Source organism: Leptonychotes weddellii, chromosome 5 (assembly GCF_054177405.1).
Source record: "Leptonychotes weddellii isolate Sample4059 chromosome 5, ASM5417740v2, whole genome shotgun sequence".
Classification (NCBI taxonomy): domain Eukaryota; kingdom Metazoa; phylum Chordata; class Mammalia; order Carnivora; family Phocidae; genus Leptonychotes; species Leptonychotes weddellii.
In genome coordinates this window covers 139,937,596-139,961,132 of record NC_138373.1, presented here as the reverse complement: position 1 = coordinate 139,961,132, position 23,537 = coordinate 139,937,596, and the positions used below count along the sequence as shown (strand labels likewise).

Sequence of the window (23,537 nt, the reverse complement as noted above, 5' to 3'; positions counted from 1 at the left end):
TCCTGCTCCTTGTTAGTATTTGTGGATCACATATCTGGTTAAATTTCTCTAATGACAGCATTTCAGAGACATGGTTTGTTTTAACTTTGAGCCATGCCGTCTTTATGTATGAGTACAAACTGGGTCTTTTCTGAACCTTTCCCTTCCCTGGGTAAAGGAGGATCCTTCGCTAAAGACCATTAGCTACTAGTGACTCTCCCAACTTCAAAAGCAGAATCACCTATCTGAGATCCTCATATAATCTATGAAATTTCTGCACGTAGTATAGTTTTTTCAAAGAGGAAATGAATTCCTCCTCTGCCTGCATGTGAACACTCACGGGTAACCTAGCAAGATTGCCTCCTTACCTTCTCTTCTTCATGAGATTCATAAGCTAGGGCCGGTATTGAATAGCCCAGATGTTTTTCCTGTCACTCCAGTCAGAAGGCATCCCTTTGAGGAATGGTCTCACCCTCGAGAAAGTTGAATGAACTTGTATCTGTCCAGGTGAGAAAGGTCCAGAAGCAGAAAGGGGCTGAGATAAGTGGGTGGATGGACGTGGTGAGCCACGGAGGGTCTGTGTGGACATGCTTCTTTTCCTCACGGGTATGCTTGCTGTGATCGAATGACTGGCATGGACATAGGCCACCATCGGCAGCCAGGAGCATATCAGACCTTTCTGAAATCCTGCCGCTCAATACAGCACTTTGGCTGCAGAGAAAATAGGAGATGGCACTGCAGGAATCTGATCAATAAGAAAAAAGGATTCTGGGATCACAACTCTTTCGGTTGTGTTAATTGCAGTTTTTTATTTGTTTCTCTTGAGAATGTTTCCTAGTCTAGAAATGCCAAAAATTGTGGAGAAATGAATTTGTACCTTTTAAAAATAGTTTCAAAACCTTAACCTGTCAAAATACCAAATACTCAGTGATTTTGTTGTTGAACGGTTTTATTTAAGTGCTTTTCTACCACTCAGCCACTCAACTGATGCTTTTTCTTATCCTTCCTTTTCTGGTCATTTGCTATATGGTTTTTTAAATCCGTTTGCTTTTTTAACAACCTGTCATATCCACTCTAGATCACATTCTTCCCTGAGGTTATGTGCTTAGCCAATAAAACTGAGTCTTCCTAAAGACTTGAACTAGAAATTAAAATTTCAGTAAGCAAGCAGCTAGTTATACCTCCCTCTAACCAGGAGCTCGGTCCCTGAAGTTCCTTCCCAGAGACTTTCTCCCAAGAGGCTTAAGTAGCGTCGATAAGGCTTTCCTAGCCCATCTGTTTCCCCCCAAATGATAGAAGTCCATTTTCAGGCTTTCTTACTTAAAAGAAAGGAAAATGCAATTAATAGAAAATCACCAGGCCAGATCCATGTTCTCAGAAACCCCTCTACTTCAAGTAGCAGAGTGATCTGGAATTCTAGTCATAGGCCAGAAACCTTAAGTTCTTGGTGGTGGCAGCAATTCAGAGGAGTGTTGCCTTCTTGAGGTCTGCTCAGTAGATGTTTGGAAGTGCTTTGCTTCACTTGGAAAACCAATGCTTGAAGTTAAATTGAGATGAATTCAGTGTCCCCTCCACTATTAAATTTGTTCATTGGCAAATGATTTTCGAAAGTAACACTAGGGTGATGTTTAATTACTTGTGTTCAACTTGAACGAATATGAAAAATACCTGTCTTGGAATGCAAAAGATTTTAACTATTGTGGCTGTTCCTTGCCTTTATTCTGATATAAGCAATATTCTGGCATCAAATCATCTTAAATAAATATGTGAGAGACAGAATTGAGTTCAGTACCAAGAACATTTTTTAACTCACTGAACGAAATGATATAATCACATCTAAACAATGGGTTTCCATCATGCTGAAAACATTGCTTTTCTAAAGTTCTGAATTGGACTCATTAGCTCAGAAGCTCTGCAATGCTCCCACATTGGCATACCTCTAATAAATGAATGTTGCACTCACATTTGTATAATAACAACTTAGAGCTTTTAAATTTTCAAAGTGCTTTCACATCTGTTACCTCATTTTAGTACAAACGAACTATCCCACACAACTACTCATGTGCATATTGCACACAGCAGATAAGTTTCTCAGTCCGAGTTCTGTAGAGATGAAAAAGCAAGTGAAAATATGGAAAATAGAACAGAAGGGGGACAAATATGTCCAGTATTTAGGGCCGACTCACAATCTTTGGAAATTTTCTTGAGTGATATTTAGAAGTCAGAATACTCTTGGGTGCCTGTGTGGCTCAGTCGGTTAAGTGTCTGCTTTCGGCTCGGGTTGTGATCCCAGGGTCCTGGGATCAAGCCCCACATCGGGCTCCTTGCTCAGCGGGGAGCCTGCTTCTCCCTCTGCCTCTGCCATGCGCTCTCTCTCTTTGTTTCTCATGAATAAATAAATTAAATATTAAAAAAAAGAATACTCTTAAAATGAATAATAAAGGAAAGTAATGGAGCTAACAAAGACTAGAGACCACATTCCGCAAAGTTACAAAGAAAGGAAAAGGGTTTCCCAATATGAAACTTATCACCACTTATAGGCCTTCATTTACAAAAAATACTTATGGAAAAATATAACGATGCTTCTATTTTCACAAAATAAAAAGGGCTCCTAAGTAGTAAGAGAAATACATATCTTTGCACAAATTTTTGCTTGATATTAATGAAGAAAATCCATCATGTAGAAGTCCTTGTGTTTGGAAGGCTCTCATCTAAATAAAAAGGTCAGTATTGGGGGGCAGTTACCTTATCTGATGCACACAAACCTGAGAAATAGACATTATCCACATTTTGAAGACAAGGAGACTGCGAAACCACATGACTTGCTTGCTCGGGGTCACACAGCCAGAAAGAAGTCAAATCAGAACTTGCCTGGGGATCATGTAAGACACTGCAAAGGCTTTGGGTGAATTGCTCCTCAGTCAGTAGAAAGTTGATTCAGTTGGAAGTCTAGTGTTTCTTGATCCAAGCAGTATTACTTAATAAGTACAAGCGATCAGTTACTTCTTTATTTGAAAGCATTTTACATATTATATGAGTTCTACAAATGTCCGTTCTTTTGATACCGTTAAAAGAAGAGAAATGGAAACAGGGCCAGATAGAAGCCCTGTCGTGGCCAAATGAGTGCCTGGGAGTCCATGTGCTTTATCTTATCTAATCCTCACAATGGCATATCCTGTGCTCAAGCAAGCCCAGGTGGGTGAGAGGTTTGCCACACGGTTGGCGTGTGGCAGAGCTGGGACTCACGCTTTGCCTACCTGACCATATCCTGGTTCCTCTATGGCTCTTGATACCCTGTGGTAGCTGTCTTAAATGATATAAATATTTTTACATGATATAAAACATGTTAATAACAGTTCAACAAATACAAATTTCCCCTATGCTAGGATAGATTACACTTACGTAGGCACAGCAAGCAGAATGAGAATAAAATCACTAGCAGTTTAGTGGAAACTTATTGAATCCGCTTTTTTATGTATCACCATAAAACCCTTTAATGCAAAAGTATAATGGTTATTTGTTGAGCCTTTTAGTGGAGACCCCTCTCTGCACATCTTGGCAGAGCTCTGCCCTTCACGCATGTTTGTGAAAGCTTTGCACGGAGGTATGGGGCTTACAGCGCATACAGAGACGTCCTTGGGTGTGTTTCTGCAAACAGTGAGACACTGTTTCCTTAGCGGCTTCTTCAGTCGGAGTTCTCATTTGCTTTCTCTCTGGCTGTGCGACCGTACCAAGTCATGTGGTTTCTCTGAACTTCAGCTTTCTTTCTTTCTTTTTTTTTTTTAAGATTTTATTTATTTATTTGATAGACACAGTGAGAGAGGGAACACAAGCAGGGGGAGAGGGAGAGGGAGAAACAGGCTTCCCACGGAGCAGGGAGCCCGATGATGCGGGGCTCCATCCCAGGACCCTGGGATCATGACCTGAGCCGAAGGCAGACGCTTAACGGCTGAGCAACCCAGGCGCCCTTTCAGCTTTCTTTAAAATGTGGATAAAGCCTGCCTCTGGGATTTGTGTGTACCAGATAATTTATGTGAAAGCATATTCTAAACTGTAAGTCACTGTGTTATTAATACGTAGATGATATGACTCTCAATTCAGGTATATCACCTGTCAGTCCCTAATTCGAAGGTCCCTGGTTCATCATAGGGCCAGTCAGTGCTAAAGATATTAGAAAGGTAAGTGCTCACTCAGATGGTTTAGCATTCTAAAAGACAGTCTTTTTGTTCCAGCATTATGCATGCTTAGAATATATATGGACAGTGGAATTGGAATTTTGCTCTTTATTATTTTAGTTGCATAAATGTGAAGACTGCCGAGAAGCATCTCTCATGATGGAGAAGGGGGTCTGTGCGGTGATCACAAAGCCAGGAGAGGCAGAGGATAGTTGGAATAGTTCTCTACAAATTCAGGCTACAAAAGTATGTAGCACTCCTTAGTCCCCATCACCTGTTTAACCCATCACCTCACCCCCCTCCCCTTGCGAGGAGCACCAGGTGATGGATGGAAGTGTCGAATCACTACATTGCACACCTGAAACTAAAATGTTAACTAACTGGAATTTAAATAAAAACTTTTTTTAAAGTATGTAGCAAAGAATATACTAATGGCATGTTACAGTATTTTAACATGGTGAGGTAAAACATTAAGTGAGAAAGAGGGATTATTTTTCCTTAAATGAAATTTAGAACTTGCTTGAAATACACAGTCCGCAAAATTAGCTACAGAGGCATGGCTATCCCAAGCCATGAGGCAAATGCTTGCCGTCTTTGGGAAAGAAGGAAGATGGTAATTTATTTTTTCACACTTTCCCCGGGGAAGTCTATTGTTTCTAGAAATTCTACCCACTTCTCTGGCATTATGGGAATTTACAGAATCAGCCTTCAGAAAATAGCATGACTATGCTCAAGGGACAGCATTTTACTAAGCGATTTCCCCCCCCCAAACTAACAAGTTTTCTTATTACTGTGTTAACATTAGATTTTTTTTTAAATGCTCCTAGGTTTATGGCTAGCTTTTAGTTTAGATTTTTATCACCTAACCACTACTCAGAAAGGCTCAGCCTGTCCATGACTTCAAAATTTTCTTCCATGAACGTCTAAAGAGCAACTTCTAATACTTAAGCACAGACAGATAACATATAACCAAAAAAAGAAGGTTAAGAATAAACTCAGAAAGCTCTTCCATCAGAAACTTCCAATTTGACAGCTTGTCGGGTTGACAGGCTGACACGCCAGCTTCAGAGATAACTTGGGATGTTGATGGTATCTGTGCCCTGTGTCAAGCCAAGAACTCTGGACCACCAGCCATTGAGTCCCAAAAGCATCACACCAAGCAGAAGTGGAAAACGTTGCTTTCATAATTGGAATTTAAATCTGATGTGTGTATACGTTGTTTATTAATGTGGACAGTTAATTGCCTCTTCTTAAAATATATACTGGTCTCTCCCTGTGACAACTTTGGGGTGGGAAATTCCAATGTGATTAGTGTCTTTGGGAAACACTGAAGTGTCACTGTCTATCCTGTGCATCAGGTTTAAAAAAATCTATCCTGTGCATCAGGTTTAAAAAAATCACTCAGAGGGATTTGTTTTTAGATTTTGATACTCATCTTACAAGTCTGGATTATTTCATTCTCTGTCAAGTCCATCGGCGAGGCAAATTAGATGACCAGGAGTTTGTCCTGACAGATGCCAGTCAGACCTAAACACCTCCATTCATTTTGCTAGAGAAGCTTTGATGTCTCCACCTTCCCTCAGTGTCCTGGTACTTAACCAAAGTGAATGTTTCCCATTAAAAACAGACCATGGATTTTTTTAAAAAATCAGTATAAAACATCCTATTTTCAACTGAATAAATAAGAAATCTGACAATATATAAAAACCCTATTTCGGTAGAATTGACCTCCTGATACTTAGTGGTGCCTTAGGCTTGCTGACAGTGAGCAGCTTATTCACATAGAGGCACACCGGGCTATTTTTCCACTTGTTAAATCTTTGGAATGTTTCTCATTATATTCAGTCCAGTTCTTGGGTCTGCAGGTCAGAGTTTTGGCTGTTATAATCTGACCTTGATAAATTTTCAAGGGTAGGAGAATTCTCTTATTCTCCCTCTCCCTCTTCCTTTTCTTTTTCCAATGTAAAAAAAAAAAAAAAATGAAGACAAGGTTTTTTTAATGTCTAGAGGAAATAGGGCTGATTATGCGGTCCTTTCTCAGTTAATTCCATTTGTAGATGACTGAAGTAATATACCAGTAGGGACTCTTCTAGATACATGCAAGTAACAAAAATCCACCTCAGGGTGTCTTTAAGTTAAAAAGGGCATGTGTTTGAATCATTTCACTGTGAAGTCCAGGTAGACCTGGGTCCGGGTGCTCCTATGATGTCTTGCTCTTTGGCTCTTCATGTCTCAACTCTGCTCTTCTCCCAAACAGGCTCTCTCTATGAGGGAGTTTCAAATCCAGTTTCTATTCAACTTGAAACTACAAGAAAGATGGCTTATCTTTCCAGGAGTTCCCCCCCAAAAGTGCCAGGATTGAGTCGCATTTGTTCAGATCAGCCTGTTCTGGTTCACTTACCTGTCCAGAGCTAATTATAAAGGAGGGTGTGTGTGTGTGTGTGTGTGTGTGTGTGTGTGTGCGCGCCCACGCATTATTTTTTGTGAGGCACAAGTAAAGGAGTAGTTATCAAAGTATTTTACAAACTCTAAAGTTATATGTTTGGGTTGTTTTATTAGAAAGTATCATTATTTTGAGAAAACTTCTACAGTATGCTTTTTCAATTAACAACTGGGAATAAATGCAATGCAAAGTAAAGCTCATAATATTTAACTGTGTTTTACAAAACTATTTCTGTTTTCCAGCTCCTGAGCCCAAACTAATACCTCTCCACTGATATGGAAACGATAGTTCTTAGGAGTTCGAATACTCCAAGGAGTTCCTATCTGTGTTATAACCCAGTTAGCATTGGAGCTCTTTGGAAAGGATTTAAGGATGAAACCCCTATTTAAATACTTTTAAATACTTTATGAGTTAGCATACATCAAAATCTATCATTATATTTTACATTTAAACAAATTTTTTTCTCTTACAGTGAAGTGTATGTTGGCTATGTAGTAACAAGGCCTGACTCTTCCTTCATCATTTTAAAATTCCCTGTAATAAGGACTCTGTAAATACTTGTTGACCAGATTACTTTACACAAGGTTATAGGCACCACAAAGCCACAGGTTTCTAGGACCCCAGATTAGACACAAATTGGGATGGTCTCAAATCTTCTAGAAAAACTATCTGGAACAGAAGCATATCCCCTGCCCAGTAGATCTGGTAAGTTAGCTCAACACCATTATTGTCAGAGGCAGCACTGATTAATATGACTTATAGTACAACTTATAATGTATAATTAATACAACCCTCAAAGCATGGAGAATTTATGTTGCTTACCCAAGACCACACAGGTTGTAAGAAGTCGAGGCAGGGTTTGGACCCAAGCAGTCAAGCTTCCCACCCTGTGCTTTAACCATGTGTTGATACACCTGCACTGTCTCTATCCAAACGGGGTCCCGGCAGACACAACACATTCTACAAGTTCTAGAACCCCAAAAGTCTTTAGTGCAATGTTTTGAGTCCTGTGACAAACTATTAATAATATCTAACGTTTTATGAAAAGGCAAGATTAGTAGAGAATTGAACCTCCAAGGTAGCATGGATAAACTTTGTCAAGAAAATCCTTTGCTCTTGACATCCATTTTCTCATTCTTTACAAATCAGGAGCAGCAAACAATTGCTTCATGTAAACAATTATGAAATGGCGTGACCCCTTTTCTATAGGGGTCTCCAATGAGGTTTGAATGCAGCATCACAAAAATTTGCAGTAACTTTTGTTAATGACTAGAAGATTCTTCTGTGCTTCTGCTAAAGAAAAGCAGAGAATCTTAGGATGGGAAGGGCCCAGAAAATGTATCTAGTCCTGTGACTTAATGCAGCACTGCTTCTAATACATCCTTAATAGACAGCTACAAGTTTCTGCCTACCTTTGTCACTGGGAAGGTGACCCCAACTTTGTGAAGCAGTCCCATCACCGTTGGAAAAGTTCTGATAGAACTGTTGCCTTATGCTGAATTGATATAAGCCTTCCTAAAACTACTACATAGTTAGTTTGGAAAACATGAAGAATAAATCTGCTCCCTTTTACTGAGAATAGTTCTTTAAGACTAAAGAGAATTTGATGCCTTCCCCTCACTCCTTGCCAATATCATTCTGAGAAGTGGGATGTGGACCCCACAGCATCCTCATTCCCCAGCTCTGGGCACATCTGCTTTGTTGATGCTCATGCTTAACATCAGTAACATCTTGTTAACTCCTACTGAGCTTTTCTTCATGAAAATGTCCCAGCCTTTACCAATGGCCATGGGCCATGCCTCCCTCCTCAGCCCTCAGCCTTGGTGTGTGTGTGTGTGTGTGTGTGTGTGTGTGTGTGTGTGTGTGTGTGTGTGTGTGTGTATGTTTAACCGTAATGCAGGATTTTACATTTACACTATTCCTTTCCAGCTTTCCAGCAAAAACAGTTTTATCAAGTTGTTTACCCAATAATCCTAGTCTGTCAATGTCTTGCTAAAGCTTGGTCAACACTCAGTTTATCAGTGATCCTCCCCAATTATGTCATGTGCTAATTTAAAACGCTTATTCAAACAAGCATGTCTTTCAAGTAATTTCTCCAATGTGGTGACTTCAGTGTTGAACAGACAGAAATGAGGAAGAAACTGCAGTCTTCTGCCAGAGACCTCTTGGGTTGGCATCATTTAAGATCATCATTCAACTAGACCTCATTTTTCCATATTTTCCACACTCATAATATGGGGAAATAATGGTGTCTCAACATCGGTGAATGAATGGCCTTGTCCAATACCCTTTTTTTACCAGAGGCAGGAAGCAATGTTGAGCATCTAGCTAATAAATGGGTTTAAATAAAGAAAATGACAGCCTCAGTTTGCAAGAAAGGAACATAATGTATAAAAAGATGTTAAAGGCAAAGAGCAGTATTACTCTGCAAAATCCGGTTCCTTCGCAACAATTCGTGATAAAAAAGCTGATCGCTGCTTTTCTGAATGAGTTATTAATATTTCTGCTTCTTAGGTGTTCTGAAAAATGTATCAGTAATGGTGGCATCCAAAGTTTGAGGTAGAACAAGTAAAACAGCCCCTATTGCAATAAATAGCATGATCCCAATTGACTTAAATTCCCTGCAAGACGCAGGGAAACTGGGGAGCTGTACATTACGATCTCAATTGCACAGTGTTCCTTTTTTCTCTCTGCTTTCCTTTTTCTGAAGAGATCTCATAAATAATTGTGTATTGTCATTTAGGGCTACAACTGTCATATTAGGGAATGCAGGTTATATATGATCTCTGCAAATGAATAACAGAAATCACCTAGCCTGTACGTTCTCTCCTACCTTGGTAGCTGAGGGCTTATTTTATGTGCTGTCATTACCAGAATCAGTTGGGAGGGAGGAAGGCAGGAAGGAGGGAGGGAAAGAGAGAAACCTGTAAATTTGGGCAAGCAACAGGAATTTATCATCAGTATCTGTATCATGCCAATGGACTTAGGATGGGACCAATAGTGGTATTTAGTTCTTCCCACTTTTGCTAGATTAATGAATGCTGATGCCATGAACAGTGGGTCACACAGAGAGAACTGTTGGCCTGACTCTTCACTTCCAGGGGAAGGTCACAATCACAAAGGTTTGATAGGACTGCTCTTCAGGGAGGTGGAGAAATGACAGGAAACAGCATCTTCTTGAGTCCAGCATTCCCTGCAGATGAAATAGTCTGAAACTTTTCTTAAAAGGGTCAGTGGCAAACATATAAATAAATAAAAATTTAAACAAAAACCAAAAACCCTGAACTTGAGACAATCGAGTGTAGTTGAAAAGAAGAATCCCATACAGTTGTTTGAGGGCTGTGTGCAAATCGCAGAGCTCACAGGAGGGGAGAGGAGGATCATTCCTGAATCCATGGCAGGGAGATGGCAGTGATCCTAGGCTGGCCCACAGCTTCTGGGCAACTCAGGAGAAACCAAGGGTTTTGATCTTCTGATTTCCAGGCAGTATTTCTGTGAGTGCCCATGGAAGAAGAGGCTGTCACTGCTGGAAGAAAAGATGCAGAGGTGTTGGGTGCATTAATCCTTGCCTGAACCGAGTCTCTCTGACTCCCATCTTTTGACAGATCTCATTTTAGTCTCTGCTCAAGGAGCCGCTGAGTCCGCTGGCTGCTGACCAAGCCTTCCTTTGTTAGGGTGCCCCTTCTTCTTTTGCCTTTGAAGCTGTTTTGTTCACTCTTCAAGTTTGTTTTTGTTTTATTTTAGAAGCGCTGTCATCCAAGAGAAGGAATGGATTTCATTATACCTTTAGCATTCAACCCTGAACCTTTCCTGTTTCTTGTTGGATTCTTTCTGGTCAATTTTCGAACACCCCGAAGTGTGAAAAAATTTTGACAATATAAGGGAGAAACGGAGAAAAAGACAATTTTTTTTCAGGGCTAGAACAAGGCAGAAAATTTCATCTTGGTAGAATCTGACCGGAGGACTCTATTCATATACGTTTCTTTATTAAACTAGCTACACAGTGTTGGCAGACTCCTGGAAGGTTTTCAGAGCCTAATTGGTGTTAGTGAGTAGATGGAGCTCTTGTCAGCTTGCTCCATTCCAAGACCCACCATCAGCCTCTGAATCCCAGTTTACTACTGGTCCTGATGGTGGAAAAGGGATTGTGTCCGTAGCAACATGCATTCCATAGACAGCCACTTTGTGACCCATGCCTTGTGCTCAAAAGATGCAGTAACTATCTTGAAATGATGTCATGGTGCCAGGGAGACAGATTCCTATGTTCTAAACCTTTTTTAAATGTTCAACTTCTGCTTAAAAGAATAATCCTTTTACAGTGTGGAAAATATAGACTGAATTTGGACATAATACGCTGGATGTTCAGGGAGGGCTTCTCTGAGATGGTGACATTGGAGTAGAGCCTGCAGGAAATGGGGGAGCTAGTCCCGCAGTAGCTGGAGGAAGAACATTTCAGGCAGAAGGGGAGACAAATGCAGAGGCTTGAAGCGGGAATGTCCAGAACCAAGTAAGCAAGAAGAATAGTAGGAGAGGAGGGCAGAGAGATGAGGCTGGGGCTGGGTGCCAGAGGATGGAGATGCTCGCAGGCCATCGTCAGGACTCTGGATCTTCCTGTGGGTTCATTGGAACAGAGTGGCATGATGCAGCTTTCATTTCAAACAGATCATGTTGGCAGTTGTATTGAGAATAAGCACTAAGGGGACAAGGTTGAAAGCAACGAGACCAGTTTGCAAGCTAATGGAATAATCCAAGTGAGAAAAGGTAGTGGCTTGGACCAGGCAGTGATAGGAGGGTGAGAAGACTTTAGAAGTAGACTCAGCAGGATTTGCTGCTAGATTGGATGAGAAATGTGAGCAAAAGGATGTGGCTGGAAGAAGGGGTTGCTGTTCACTGAGACAAAAAGTCTTATGGGGAAGGTGAGGTAAACAGGAGCTTGGTTTGGGCATTTAATTTAAGGTTAAGATGCCTATTAATCATCAAAGTAGGGCAGCATCAAGAGGACAGCTGGGTATCCAAGTGTGAAGCTCAGGGGAGAGGTCTAGACTGGAGATACAAATCTGAGAGTCAGAACTGGGTGACACCACCTAATGTAGCCAGAGAAGGGAAAGGAATCGAGGACTGATGCTCCAGGGATCAGAAGATGACCACTTATAGGAACCAGCAAAGGAGGCCAAGAAATGGAAGGAGTGATCAAGTGTCAGAGGTCAAGGAAAATGAAGCGTCAGATTTGGCAGAGTGAAGGGTATAGAGAAAAGCAGTTTCTGTAGAATGGGCTCAAGTGAGGACAGGAAAAGAGAACATGGAGAAAGCACAGGCACCTCTTGGGGCATTTTGCTTCTTAAGAACAGAAATTGAGTAGGAGCTCAAGAAGGATGTTGGGTCAAGGGAAGGAATCCATTTGCTTTTTTTTTTTTTTAATTTTTTTTTAATTATGTTATGTTAATCACCATACATTACATCATTACTTTTTGATGTAGTGTTCCATGATTCATTGTTTGCATATAACACCCAGTGCTCCATACAGAACATGCCCTCTTTAATGCTTTTAGTAGAAGATGTTATAGCACTGTTTGAGAATGCTCCAGTAAAGAGGGGGAAAATGGATGAGGAAGAAGAGAGAATATATCATAAACTACTGGAATGCTACCAGTTGAGCAGAAAAGAAGCCTACCTTTAGAAAGAAAACCTTGAAGATATAAGTACTATGCTTTACATTTTGTCATTAGATTGGAATGCAGATGTGTTGTATTTTCTGAACTGAATTCCTGGTAACCTGAGGTACATGATGGTGACAAGAACAAGATGTGTGTTGTATTTTAAGAAAACATTTCCAGAGTCAGGAGAGAGGTCTGAACTAAAGATAACATGATATGCCTTTGCTTCATCAAAGAAATCCACATTCAGTTATTGACTATATCTTGGTTATAAGACTATATCTTTCCTTAATCCCCATTTATTTGGATTTCATGGTAATTCAGGTTCAGATAAACTAAGTTAGCCTGAGAAATAAGCAAATGAAATTTGCAGAGGGATATTTAACATCCTTTTATAGAATTGTTTCCAGGCTCTGTACAAGGAGCCCTTTAACGCATAGGTATACTAATTACAAATGTTCCTTCTCTCTTCAACAAAGTGAGCAGCCCTTTGTCAACCTTTATCAGGAAAAAATGAGAATCATTCTAACAAGAAGTCTGCAAGGTTAATTTCTGGTGCCTTTACCAGAAATGTGTCAGCAGTGACATCACTGACTAAAAGCACACGTGGCGATAACAAAGCAGACCAACTACAAATGATAATGAATAGTAGTAATTAATGTTCCTGTCGTGCTTTACTCTTTGTCAAGAAACTTTGAACACATTCTACTGTTCCATTGATTCAGTAAACATGCTTGATGGCCTTTTGTGTTCGAGGTGCTAGAAATTTAGCTGTGAAAAAGTTCCCTCTCTCATGAAGCTTAACATGAGCTGCAGAACAACCTGACAAAATAAGTAGGTCAAGTACTATTATTATTCTTTACAGATGAGGACATTCTAAAGCTTAATTAAAACTTAGATTTAAATCACTACCATTCTAGGAATTTGGGCTCCCGATGAAATCTTATCACCAGTATTTTCTTTCTCAGAACTGTTCAGAACTCAGCACTTCAATACAAGTTGTACCGTGAAATATTATCTTCATAAATATAATGAAATTCTGTGATGGAAACTCTTTTGCATTAAAAAAAAAAACCTCATTCCAGTACTCAGTCTAATAACCATGTGCCTAGAAGAGCCATTTTATCTTATGAAGACACCAGTTACAGCTAATCCACCTAGAGTAACTGCTCTTTGAGCCTGATAAATTATTTACTGCCAAAAGAATTACTGTGGTATCTGAAATGTATCAGCATTTTCTTCAACAACCTCCACAACTAAAACACAACTGCCTTTATTTTCAACTCTTTTTTAAAAATCTGACTTTTTACCCTTTGCGTTGAGTCAATTAATTGTTGGAACTTATAGAAGTGTTATTGTTTTCTAAGTTTAAGACACAGCTTATAAATGAAAATAGTTATTGTAACATCTTTCAAATGTATATAAGCCACATACAAACTCTCTTCAGTGTATGTGACTAGAGGTAGAGTTTTTTTCTTCATTGAGAAAAATTTTATGCAGATTTAAAAAAATAAACTAAGTGATGTACGAGACCCTCTCTTCCCTCCTTAACTCTCTGGTAACTTTCTCTGACTGTTGGAAGATAAGATTCATGTAACAAGACATTAAGTGGGAAATTTCCTGTAGGAACTAAGTACAGAGTATTCTCAAGAGAAAGTTGCCAATAATGGAGTCAGCTACCCTGTTCAGGATTGACCAGGAGGTGGTGAAACCAGGCGCCATCAGCTGCCTGTGTGGACAGGCAGAAGACTGGTGTTGGGGAAGGGCAGAGAACTGTCTGAGCCACTGAGGAGAGCGCATGGGAGAAGAGAGAGGTGTCCCCATGCACTTAGAGCCTACTCTGGAAGAGCTCTAAGAGGAAGTCTCATGCAGAGTGGGGGAACCTGCCAGAAGGGGAAACGGGCATCTCATTCCACAGTCAGACTTCTGATAGGCAGATGCACCAACCTGAGCTGAAGAAGAGAGAACTGGAGGGACATGTCCTGGCAGAGAGGGGAGTGGTCACAGAGCAGCCTACCCTGCACAGCCAGGCTGTATGTATGTGTGATGTGGGTGGGTGTGTAGGAGGAGTCTGGGTTATACCCTCTCCCCTGTGTCCTGTCCAACGGGTGAGCATGGGCTCTAGGAGGGCTGAGTAGAGGTTGGAGGAAGTCAGGCTTGGGACATATTTCTCACATCAGGAACTGTGCAGTGGGGACCCCATCCATCCCTACAGAGCCCTCCAAAGATCTCACACAGAAACGCAGTAGAACCTGTGTGGGGCAGGATGGTTGCACTCCCTACAAGAGGACACCGGAGGCCATTACTCCGGTGGAGCATTACTCTAGGAAGCAGTGCAAGCTGTCAGAGAATTCAGCCATAGCCGGATAAGAAAAGAGGCCTTTGTCCTTCTCCTGTGCTCCCCTCTCCAACAAAGGGCATGAAGGAGGTAGAGCTTGGGGTGGGGGATATCCACGATTGACCATACCACCCTACTCCTCCCTACTCCTAGTGGAAGAAGGAAGGCGAAGAGGACCGAGTACAAATCAAGCGTCTTGTAACCACCATGGGATTTTTAAGCCTCAAGCCTGGCTTGTGGGGAGGGCAAGGTCTGAATCAGATGATACTGGGGTTTTTTTACAAGATGGATTCTTAGTGACTCAGAGTGACCAGGAAGTTACAAGGTCTGCCCCAAGTGTCAAGTGGCCTGGTGCCCATCAGGGAGGGGAGATGGGGCTGGCCCTTTTGGGAGTAACGAGTGGAAAACAATAAACCTTTCGGGTATTTGACGCCTAGTGGAGTTGAGACTGTTCCTTGAACTTACCACTTACATGTACACTTGTTCCAGGGTCGGTAAAACCAGTTCCATGTAACTGGAGCCTGCCTTTGCCTCCTTTGCCTTCCCATGAGGTCAGTACCGTGCTGACACCCCTTCCCAGCCATCCCAACAGGCCGACACGTGTGACACTCCCGTGTCACCTGAGCAAGCCACTTACCCTTTCTGAATGTCAGTGTCTTCATCTGTCAAATGACAAGTGGTTCCTGGGTTACTTCTAGCATTAAGAGTCTGTGGAAGTTGGGGCTCCTAGGTGGCTCAGTCGCTTAAGTGGCCGACTCTTGATTTCGGCTCAGGTCGTGGTCTCAGGCTGGTGAGATCGAGCCCCACATCAGGCTCTGCAGTCAGTGGGGAGTCTGCTTGAGATTTTCACTCCCTCTCCCACTGCCCCCCCACTCTCCCTCTCTCTGTCTCTCTCAGATAAATAAATAATTTTTTTTTTTAAAGTCTGTGAAAATTGTGAAAGAATGAGCTCAGAAATGTGGATGAGAGTACTGGAAATATGAAAGGTATCCTCCCGCATGTCTGTTTGTGCCAGTTAAGATGGTCATCCCACCAAAGCATGGAGTTGGTATATTTAAATCAGGTGGCAGCTATTGTAGACGAGGCTGGAGGTTTAATGGGCACAAGACTTAACTTGCTAGAGATTGAATTTTTGAAAGGTAGGAAGAGGAAGATCCCCTGTGGAGAGAATACCAGGAAGTCTAGGGAGGGAACTGAGAGTAGCAGAGCCGGTTTAAGTGGGAGGTGGTTGCAGTTGCCTTCGGCCAGACCCCAAGGATCTTACTTCCTTAAGGGAATGCCAGTTACCTAACAATCTGTCCCCAGCAAGCCATCCAGATGACAGAAGGGATGGAAAGCAAAGATGTCTGGGGGAGAGGGGGGAATGCCACCGTCACTGGACAGAGAGATGTTAAATTTCTGGTGAACGTTTCTGGGAGGGTGAAGGTAGGGAAAACATTGAGCCAGGGATAAGTTTCTTTTCCATAATTCATTTGCTGATGCAATTGTTCTTTGCCGGGCTTCTAAACCATATTGTGGTTATGTTCTTATCTCCTTCCTGCATGATCTTTGTACGGCCTGCTTGTGAATTCTGGGGATGTTCACAGTGCTTACTGAGTAAGTTTAGGCATGCTGCCATTTTCTGTGATTCAATTTCATGGTGTCTTTTAGAATGATGGAATTCAGGAAAAGAACTCTATAAAGATCAAGCCAGGAACCTCTTCGGTTTATTTGGTGGTTTCTGCTGTAACTCCTAGGAGGGGGGGTTAGCTTGGCATTTGGTTCTAAGCAAGCAAACATTATTGCCTTTTAATAATTGTTAATTCTTAGCTTGTTAATGGTGTGGTGGAGAGTCAGGATGATGGAGCTGAGCTGACTCATTATAGGCTCCCCACTGCTATTCCCCAAAGTGTCTGCTTCAGTAACAGACCCTGGCTTCCTGACCCCAACCCCTCCCTGCCCTAGTTTCCTTCCTGCCACCTCCCCCGCCACTCCCTTCCACTGCCGAGTGGCCAAATGATGCTTCCCCCCTTGTCAACCACAGTTCTGCCCTTGAGAACTCTGGAGGGAGAAGGATCTTCTAGGTTTATCAAATGGAGGAATGACTAAGTCAGGAAAGTCATTTTATTGCATTGTTTGCTTTTGGTCATTGAAGATAAGAAAACAAAAATATGTATTCTGCCCTAAAGGCTTTTTCCCATCTTTCTTGAACTCCATGAAAATATTTATCCTCTGAAATGAATGATGTGAAGAGGGAAGGTATTTCCGTTGTCTTTGGCAAATGTAAAACACAGTTTGCTTTTTCCAAGATGTGAATTTATTGGTAATCTCCCTTGATATAAAACTAATGTCTAAATGGTCTTTTTTCTTTCCCAGCCAACCCAAAATGCTTTTAAGCAAAAGAATGAGTTGGAAGCCAATTATTAAACCTGGGCATCCTGAAACATTTTTTGAGTGTGTGTGTGTGTGTGTGTGTGTGTGTTTAAGAAATGTGATTCTTTGCTTTTTATTATTTTCCTCCTTCCCCTCCTTGATGCTACCTTGGTAGCTGCCATGTTCTAAATATTGACAAGATGAGATAGTTTTCTGTTTATATCAGCAGTCGTCTGTCTGTGAGATATGGACGAATCAGAACGCTGGATTTCCTTTCTCAGCCATCCATCAGGTTCATAATGTAAGGTTACAAATGGTTATTTTCTTTCCTGAACTTGCGCTATGTAATGTGTTGCAAAGTGTTGTCAGTAGCTGCAGGTACTGTGTCCTGGCAATGCAGACGATCTGTGATGTCTAATGACTCCTGAGATCTTGTCTCTGATACTTCATTCACTGTGCCTTGTGACCAGTTGACGTGCAAACATTGTCCTAAAATGAGAAACATACCTGGTTTTTAAAGTCTGCAGTTAAAATCTGTTTCATGTGAGTTTTGGCTTTCATCCCAGGTGTCTGTGTTAACTTGCTTTTACAGGAAGAAGGAAAAGGGTAAATTGATATATATATATATATACACATGTATATATCAGTGTTATTCTTCCCCATCTTGTACTTCCCCATGTCCATGGGCTAGTCAACCCATCCTGTCCAAAAGTTCTCAAAGGTTCATGTGCTTCATTCACTTGTGAGAAATATTTGAGTCCGATTTGCATGGTAGTCTGTATCCATTTTACGCGAGCGTGGGAGTGGTATGGCCGGAAGCGGCATCGTTACAGCTACGGAGTGGTTCTCAGCCTTTTTCCACTGGACAATACTGAATTGATCTTTGGAATGTGCGTGAAATCGTGACCCATTTTACTCTGAGCTGTGTAATATTCAAATGTTCACAGCTTACCTCTGCACACTTAAAAAAAAAAAAACAAAACATTTTTGTTTGGGAAGTAGACATTTTAATGTTTGGTCTTTTCTGTTTTGTATTTTAAATACAATCCTATTTTCATATCCTGTTAAATTTTTCCCCATCGGATAGCCTGCTGCCTGAGAGGTTGAGGCATTTGGTTGAGAATCACTAAGGAGAGCTCTCGGGGCGGCATGTGAAGGGCCTACTTTCAGGGTGCCACGTCAGGCACACCCCTCCTGTGCATGGGACTTCTGGCTCTTGGGCTCGTGGGATCTGTACATTGCCTGGTACTGATGCTCTAGTGACCCAGCAGTCCCTCCTGAACCCGTAAATGCTAACCAGTGCTTTTTCATGTTCAGAAGTGGCCATCTCTGCTCTTTATCATCCAAAGGAACAAATTTAGTATAACCAGCTGCATTTGACCAAACTAGCATTCTTGATTCTGGAAGATTTTTTAAAGACCTGCTGTAGCATCCTGCTTCCGTGTGTATGTGAATGTTTGTAGGAGGCCCTTCCTTACATTCACACCCAAACCCATGCCTACATATTTATAAGCGTAGAGCTCTATGGAGCATTCTTCAAAGCCTCAGAGATAACAGAAGATAAATGTAATCACATACATCTTATGGAAGTTTGGGTAGCTCATCTCTGATCGATATTTGTCAGAATTCTTGAAAGTGAAGCCTTAACCTAACAATCGTCATTTAAAATCATTTTCGTTTTTCATTAAGTGTTCTGAAGAAATAGAGAATAATGTTTATTAATATTCAGATCTAAATTTATAAGCAGGTAGGTGGAAACAGTTCCTAGTAGAAAAGATTTAAAAGCTGCTATTTAAAAAAATCAATTAAATCCTAATTTTAAAAAAATCTAAAGAATTAATACAAGGCTTGGAAAATACCATACCTTTCTGTTCATGTTAGGAAGCTAAGTCATAATCCTGGCTTTTAATTATTTACTGACATCCTTAGGAAATGTTTTTCTCAAGAAGAAAATAAGGATATAGACGATGTTCCCTTCATATGCACAGAGAGCATAGAGAATATGTAGTATCTTCAATTTCCATGTTTGGAGGAGAGAACTCTGCAATACGATGTTTTTGCATTTGCCTTATGTATCTGGTGCATATGAATGAAAAGTCATGCAGCTTTAGCACCTTTTGGAATAAAGCAAAGCTGCATTTTAGACTCTGCCATCCAGTAAAAACCTATCTGTAGACTTTTGTGAATTTTTTCCTGGGCTATAACTAAATTCAGTTAGTGGTTTTATACTTTTCAGCTGGTGGGATAAAAGACATTTGATTTAATTACATCATATTAAGTATGGCCCCACCATAGCCCTTCACACTCGGCCACACTGTGCATGCCGAGTTGGCAGTTGGTAAATACCTATTCAACAGAATCAATTTTCCATTTAAAGCTCTAATCTCAAATTATATTATTTCTTTATATTCAAAGTTTAATTTTTATTTGAGCTGGAAAGGATACTTAATGATGTCCATTTTCCTTTGTTTCATTGATAATATCCTAAAGGAAATACATACATACATACCGCATAAATGAGGTTTTAAGCCATGACCAAATTCTTGGAATATTAAAATCACTCAATACATGAACATAAAGAAAATGTTTAAGTATTTTAAATGCTCTAAAAAAGTAGCCTGAAGACATTTAGTAAGAGTGCCTTGAATCATTGAATTTCTCTTCTATAATTACTTAAGCATTTTAAAGAGTACTGCCAGTCAGTAATAGTTTAAAGTAGAATTTTACCCCAACCTTTTCCTGTTTTGTTATTCTATTTAAATATAATTGCATCGCTGTTACCTATGTTTAGATCTACTGTTTATTAAGGATAAGGTTTAACTATAAACCATTCTTTGAGGCAAAAGACTTTTGAGGTCTGTTTGATTTTTTCATATTTAACAAAATTTTTTTAAACTGGGAAATTATTAAATTAACTTTGCTAATTTACCTGGAGAACTAATTTTATTAATTTGCCTGAGGAAATACAGGTGCCATCTCGATAAGAGTGTACTATTTTACAAGACCTAACGATGGGCCTCCCAGTTTGGAGTTATTTTATAGCTAAGATAGAAACCCCAATTTACCTTTTGGTTGCTCTCACCAGTCCCTACAGTGCACTGCCCTCCCCACTTCCTCCGTAGTTCCTTCCTGCTGCAGTCCAGCCTCCAGGATGGGTGAGCCCTAAGGCACCCTTATTCTCTCAACTCTTGTTTTTACTGTTGGTGGACCAGTTGAAGCTATAACCCACCCTAAGACCTAGGTCGTACCTCCCCCTGTCCATTCTCATAAAACTAACTCCAGAGAGAAGACTCAACACCTGCAGGTGGAGTCATATAAATATTCTTTGGTCTAAAGTTAAACACAGTAAGAATAAGCTGATGAATTTCTAGGAAGCAAATACATTTATTTTTTTATAACTTCAATCTTAAGAACACTTTGCCCTCCTTTGAAAATGAACGTCTGGAAATGGGCCCTAAATATGACAAAACTCAGTTCCTATTTCCAGAAAGATAGATTCAGTCCCTATCTAGAGAATTTAAAAATGTTTGGACTGGAGCCATGTTTCAAGGCCACAAAGAACATAAAGGAAGGATTGTACTTCTCTTCCCTATACTTTCCTCCCCTCCCACCTAGCGCGTAGGGGAGGCCCAGTGCGATCACTGAATTCAAAGCAGGAGGCTTGTGATTTCTGGACAGAGTGGAGTCCTAGAAGAGCAGATGATGGCGCTGCCTAAACTGAGTTAAATGGATGTGCCACGCGTTTCTTCAAGTGGTTATCAAATAAGAGGCCGGAATGATTTCCAGACCAAGGTGGTATGTGCTGGGGCTTGTTCTTCCCAAAATGGCTGCTACAACTTATGGGGATGATGTGAATATTTGGATCAGCATTTGGCTGTAGTTCTGCTTTACATGTATGGAACTCACATCGAAGTTTAATTATAAAAGTGCCTGAGTTAATTCAACAATTAGGGAATGAGTTTGCATATGATTTGCATGCTTAATGTACTGACCCCTGAAATGTCCCCATAACCCCAGCTTCATCCCACTCACGCCCACCCCCAGCCCTACCCCCAGCCTTTGCACCGCAACCCAGGGTGCCCCCAGCTCCTGCCATGTCTGTTCAGGCTGCTGTGAGAGCTGCCTGTTGAGCTTGGCCCAGAGATACCTCAGCTAAACTAAGACAGGGCTAACACGAAGCTCTGACGCTTGGTCTCAGTTGTCACCTCAGCAAACACTGGATCGAAAGGTCTTTTAACGTCAAACAACTCCTCCTTTTGTATCATCCCACGGAGTTGCGTGCAAACATCTGTTGTCCTGTTAACAGTGTCACCCGTGACTTAAATGTACAACACCTGTTTGCTGTGTTGTTGTTGCTTTATCGAGGGAGGGGAAGAAGGTGAATGGGGCGGACTAGAGGATTTGCTGGATTTGGGGAGAGCTTTTTAATTAAGAACTCCTAGCTGCATGTTTTCAGAGTTTTAACTATAGGTATTATCACTTAAATTACATTCAGCTTAAATTACATCAGCTTCAAAATAGTACTGAAATCCACATTTTCTACATTTTCAATTTCATACAATTTTTTTTTTTAAGAGCAAATCACAGCCAGTTGAATTAAAAGACTGAGAGATGATACAGACCAGGTGTTTGAAAGAGAAGGAAAAGAAAAGATCATAATAGGCAGCCAGAGGAAAACTTTCTCCTAAAATTAATTGCAGACAGTCTTTTTTTTTTACAAAATAAAAGTTATAAAGAGAAAACTCAAGAATGAGTCAGGGATGGGTCATAAGACAGACAAAAATGCTAAAGTAATTATTCCAGGTAAAGTCTTACCAATTTCAACAGACAGGAGATAAGAGAACCAAACCATATGCAAGTAAATTAGCAACTAGAACAAAACTAACACAGAGAGTGGCTTAGACTAGGGCGTGAGGAGCTCGAGGGACTCTGGTAGGTCACGTGCTCCAGTGAGACGCTAATGAGCTCGCAAGATACTAACTGCGCTACCTGAGTCTGGGAGTGACTCATCTAGAGAAGAGCTTCAGGTTCTCTGCCTCAGTGAAAAGGCCCGTGCAGTCCTGAGGGGCTCTATAGAGTTTTCCTCTAGTTTTTCAAAGACAGAAACTTCAGAAAGCAAAGCCTATGCCTAACACTTCCCAGCGTTAGCAGCCGCGGCATGTGCCACCTAATGTAAGTCCAGACTGCACAGAGAGAATTGGAATGCTAGTCCTCTTCCCCAGAACACACGTCCCGTTTAAGCTCTTCCTGGAGACTTGCGGTTTTTAAGCTGTTGGAGTTTCTGATCCTTTCAAAGAATTTAATGAAAGCTGTAGACTTTTTTCTCCCCCAAAACATACACCTACATCCAAAATTTTGCTTTCTTATCCTAGATTCCTTGAAAATCCTCCTTAAGAAACCCTACAGTATCAACCCATTTGCTAGTACTTCTGTAGAACTTGGTCTCTGACCAAGGTTTTACTTGGTTTGGGAGCTCGTGAGACCTATTTATATTCTTCCAACTCCTGAGAAAGGTAATTCGTTAATTCTGCAAGAGCAGCCAAATCCAGATTAAAAGAGTGGCTTTGGAAATCTGCCTGTTGTCTAGTTTTTGTTTATGTCCATTTGAGAACAAAGAACTGAATTTCGAGAAATTAGAATCTTTTCCAGGGAAAAGAGTGAGAAATCACCCGTGTATAATATCTAAATCAGACCAGAACCCAGAAAAGACCTGCCAACACCGGCCTTTGACTTTATAGATGCTCACACTAAGCCATTATAGTAATAAAACTAGTCGAGGCTAACCTCATGGAAAATGATAGATGGAAGGATGGGATGTCCTTCTGTCTCAGGTCTGTCTTAGTGGGCGTATGCATTAAATGATAGGCCATCATATGTGCATGTGCTTGTATTTGTGAATTAAGATCCTCAAGTACATGCATATTGCACGTATGACCAAACTTGGTATTTAAATGTTTATTATTCATTTGTGCTTAAGGTTTCCTGAGAAAGGTAGCTGAACACATCCAAGACCGTCATGTGGCATTTTATCAATACAAGTGAATTCAGATGAGGGAAACTAGCCACCCATTCGTAAATTTTTCTTCAAAAATTTTGTTTAGAATCACACTTACACTGTCTTTTCTCCAGAGATCTAAAATCATCCCAAGTACATGGTACATGTCATATTTGGAAACTGAAATTCATGGAACTGTGTATTCTGAATGTAAAAGCAATTCAGACTAAAAAGTTCAAATAACCAAGCTTAAGAACAGAAGTCTTTCAAAGGTCGTATGTTCTTTTTCTGTTGTAACAGAAAATCATGAATTAGTGCATCATTTATGAATATCTCCATGTTTTATTTTAAAATCACTTAGTTTAGGGTGTCCTTCTAAAAATGGAATAACTTCTTTCACGCCCCAGAAATTAACTCAGCTTTGGGAAATACGATGCTACCACATATGTAAAACCGTAATAACCAGTAGAAGTATTTCTACACATATAATACACCCAAATGCATTTGCCCATTCCAGCACCCATGTATAAGATGAACTCAGGCTAGCTGTAGGGAATGAGCTTTGCCGACTGCTCATATTACCTCTAGAATAAATGTCGTT

At 40.7% G+C, this 23,537-nt stretch overlaps 1 protein-coding gene across 16 annotated transcripts in view; it reads left to right on the top strand.

Moving 5' to 3' along the window:
- The window catches only part of ANKS1B (ankyrin repeat and sterile alpha motif domain containing 1B), a 432,537-nt gene that overhangs the window by 351,179 nt on the left and 57,821 nt on the right, over window positions 1-23,537 (top strand). For 10 of the 16 annotated variants that reach the window (XM_081822236.1, XM_081822231.1, XM_081822229.1 and 7 more), the window contains one exon: window positions 17,168-17,242. The exons of 4 other annotated variants lie outside the window; for them this stretch is intronic. In XM_081822236.1, coding sequence (XP_081678362.1) covers window positions 17,168-17,242 — 75 coding nt within the window. The remainder of the gene's footprint in view (window positions 1-17,167; window positions 17,243-23,537) is intronic. 2 more of the 16 variants (XM_081822230.1, XM_081822228.1) reach the window with 1 other exon arrangement.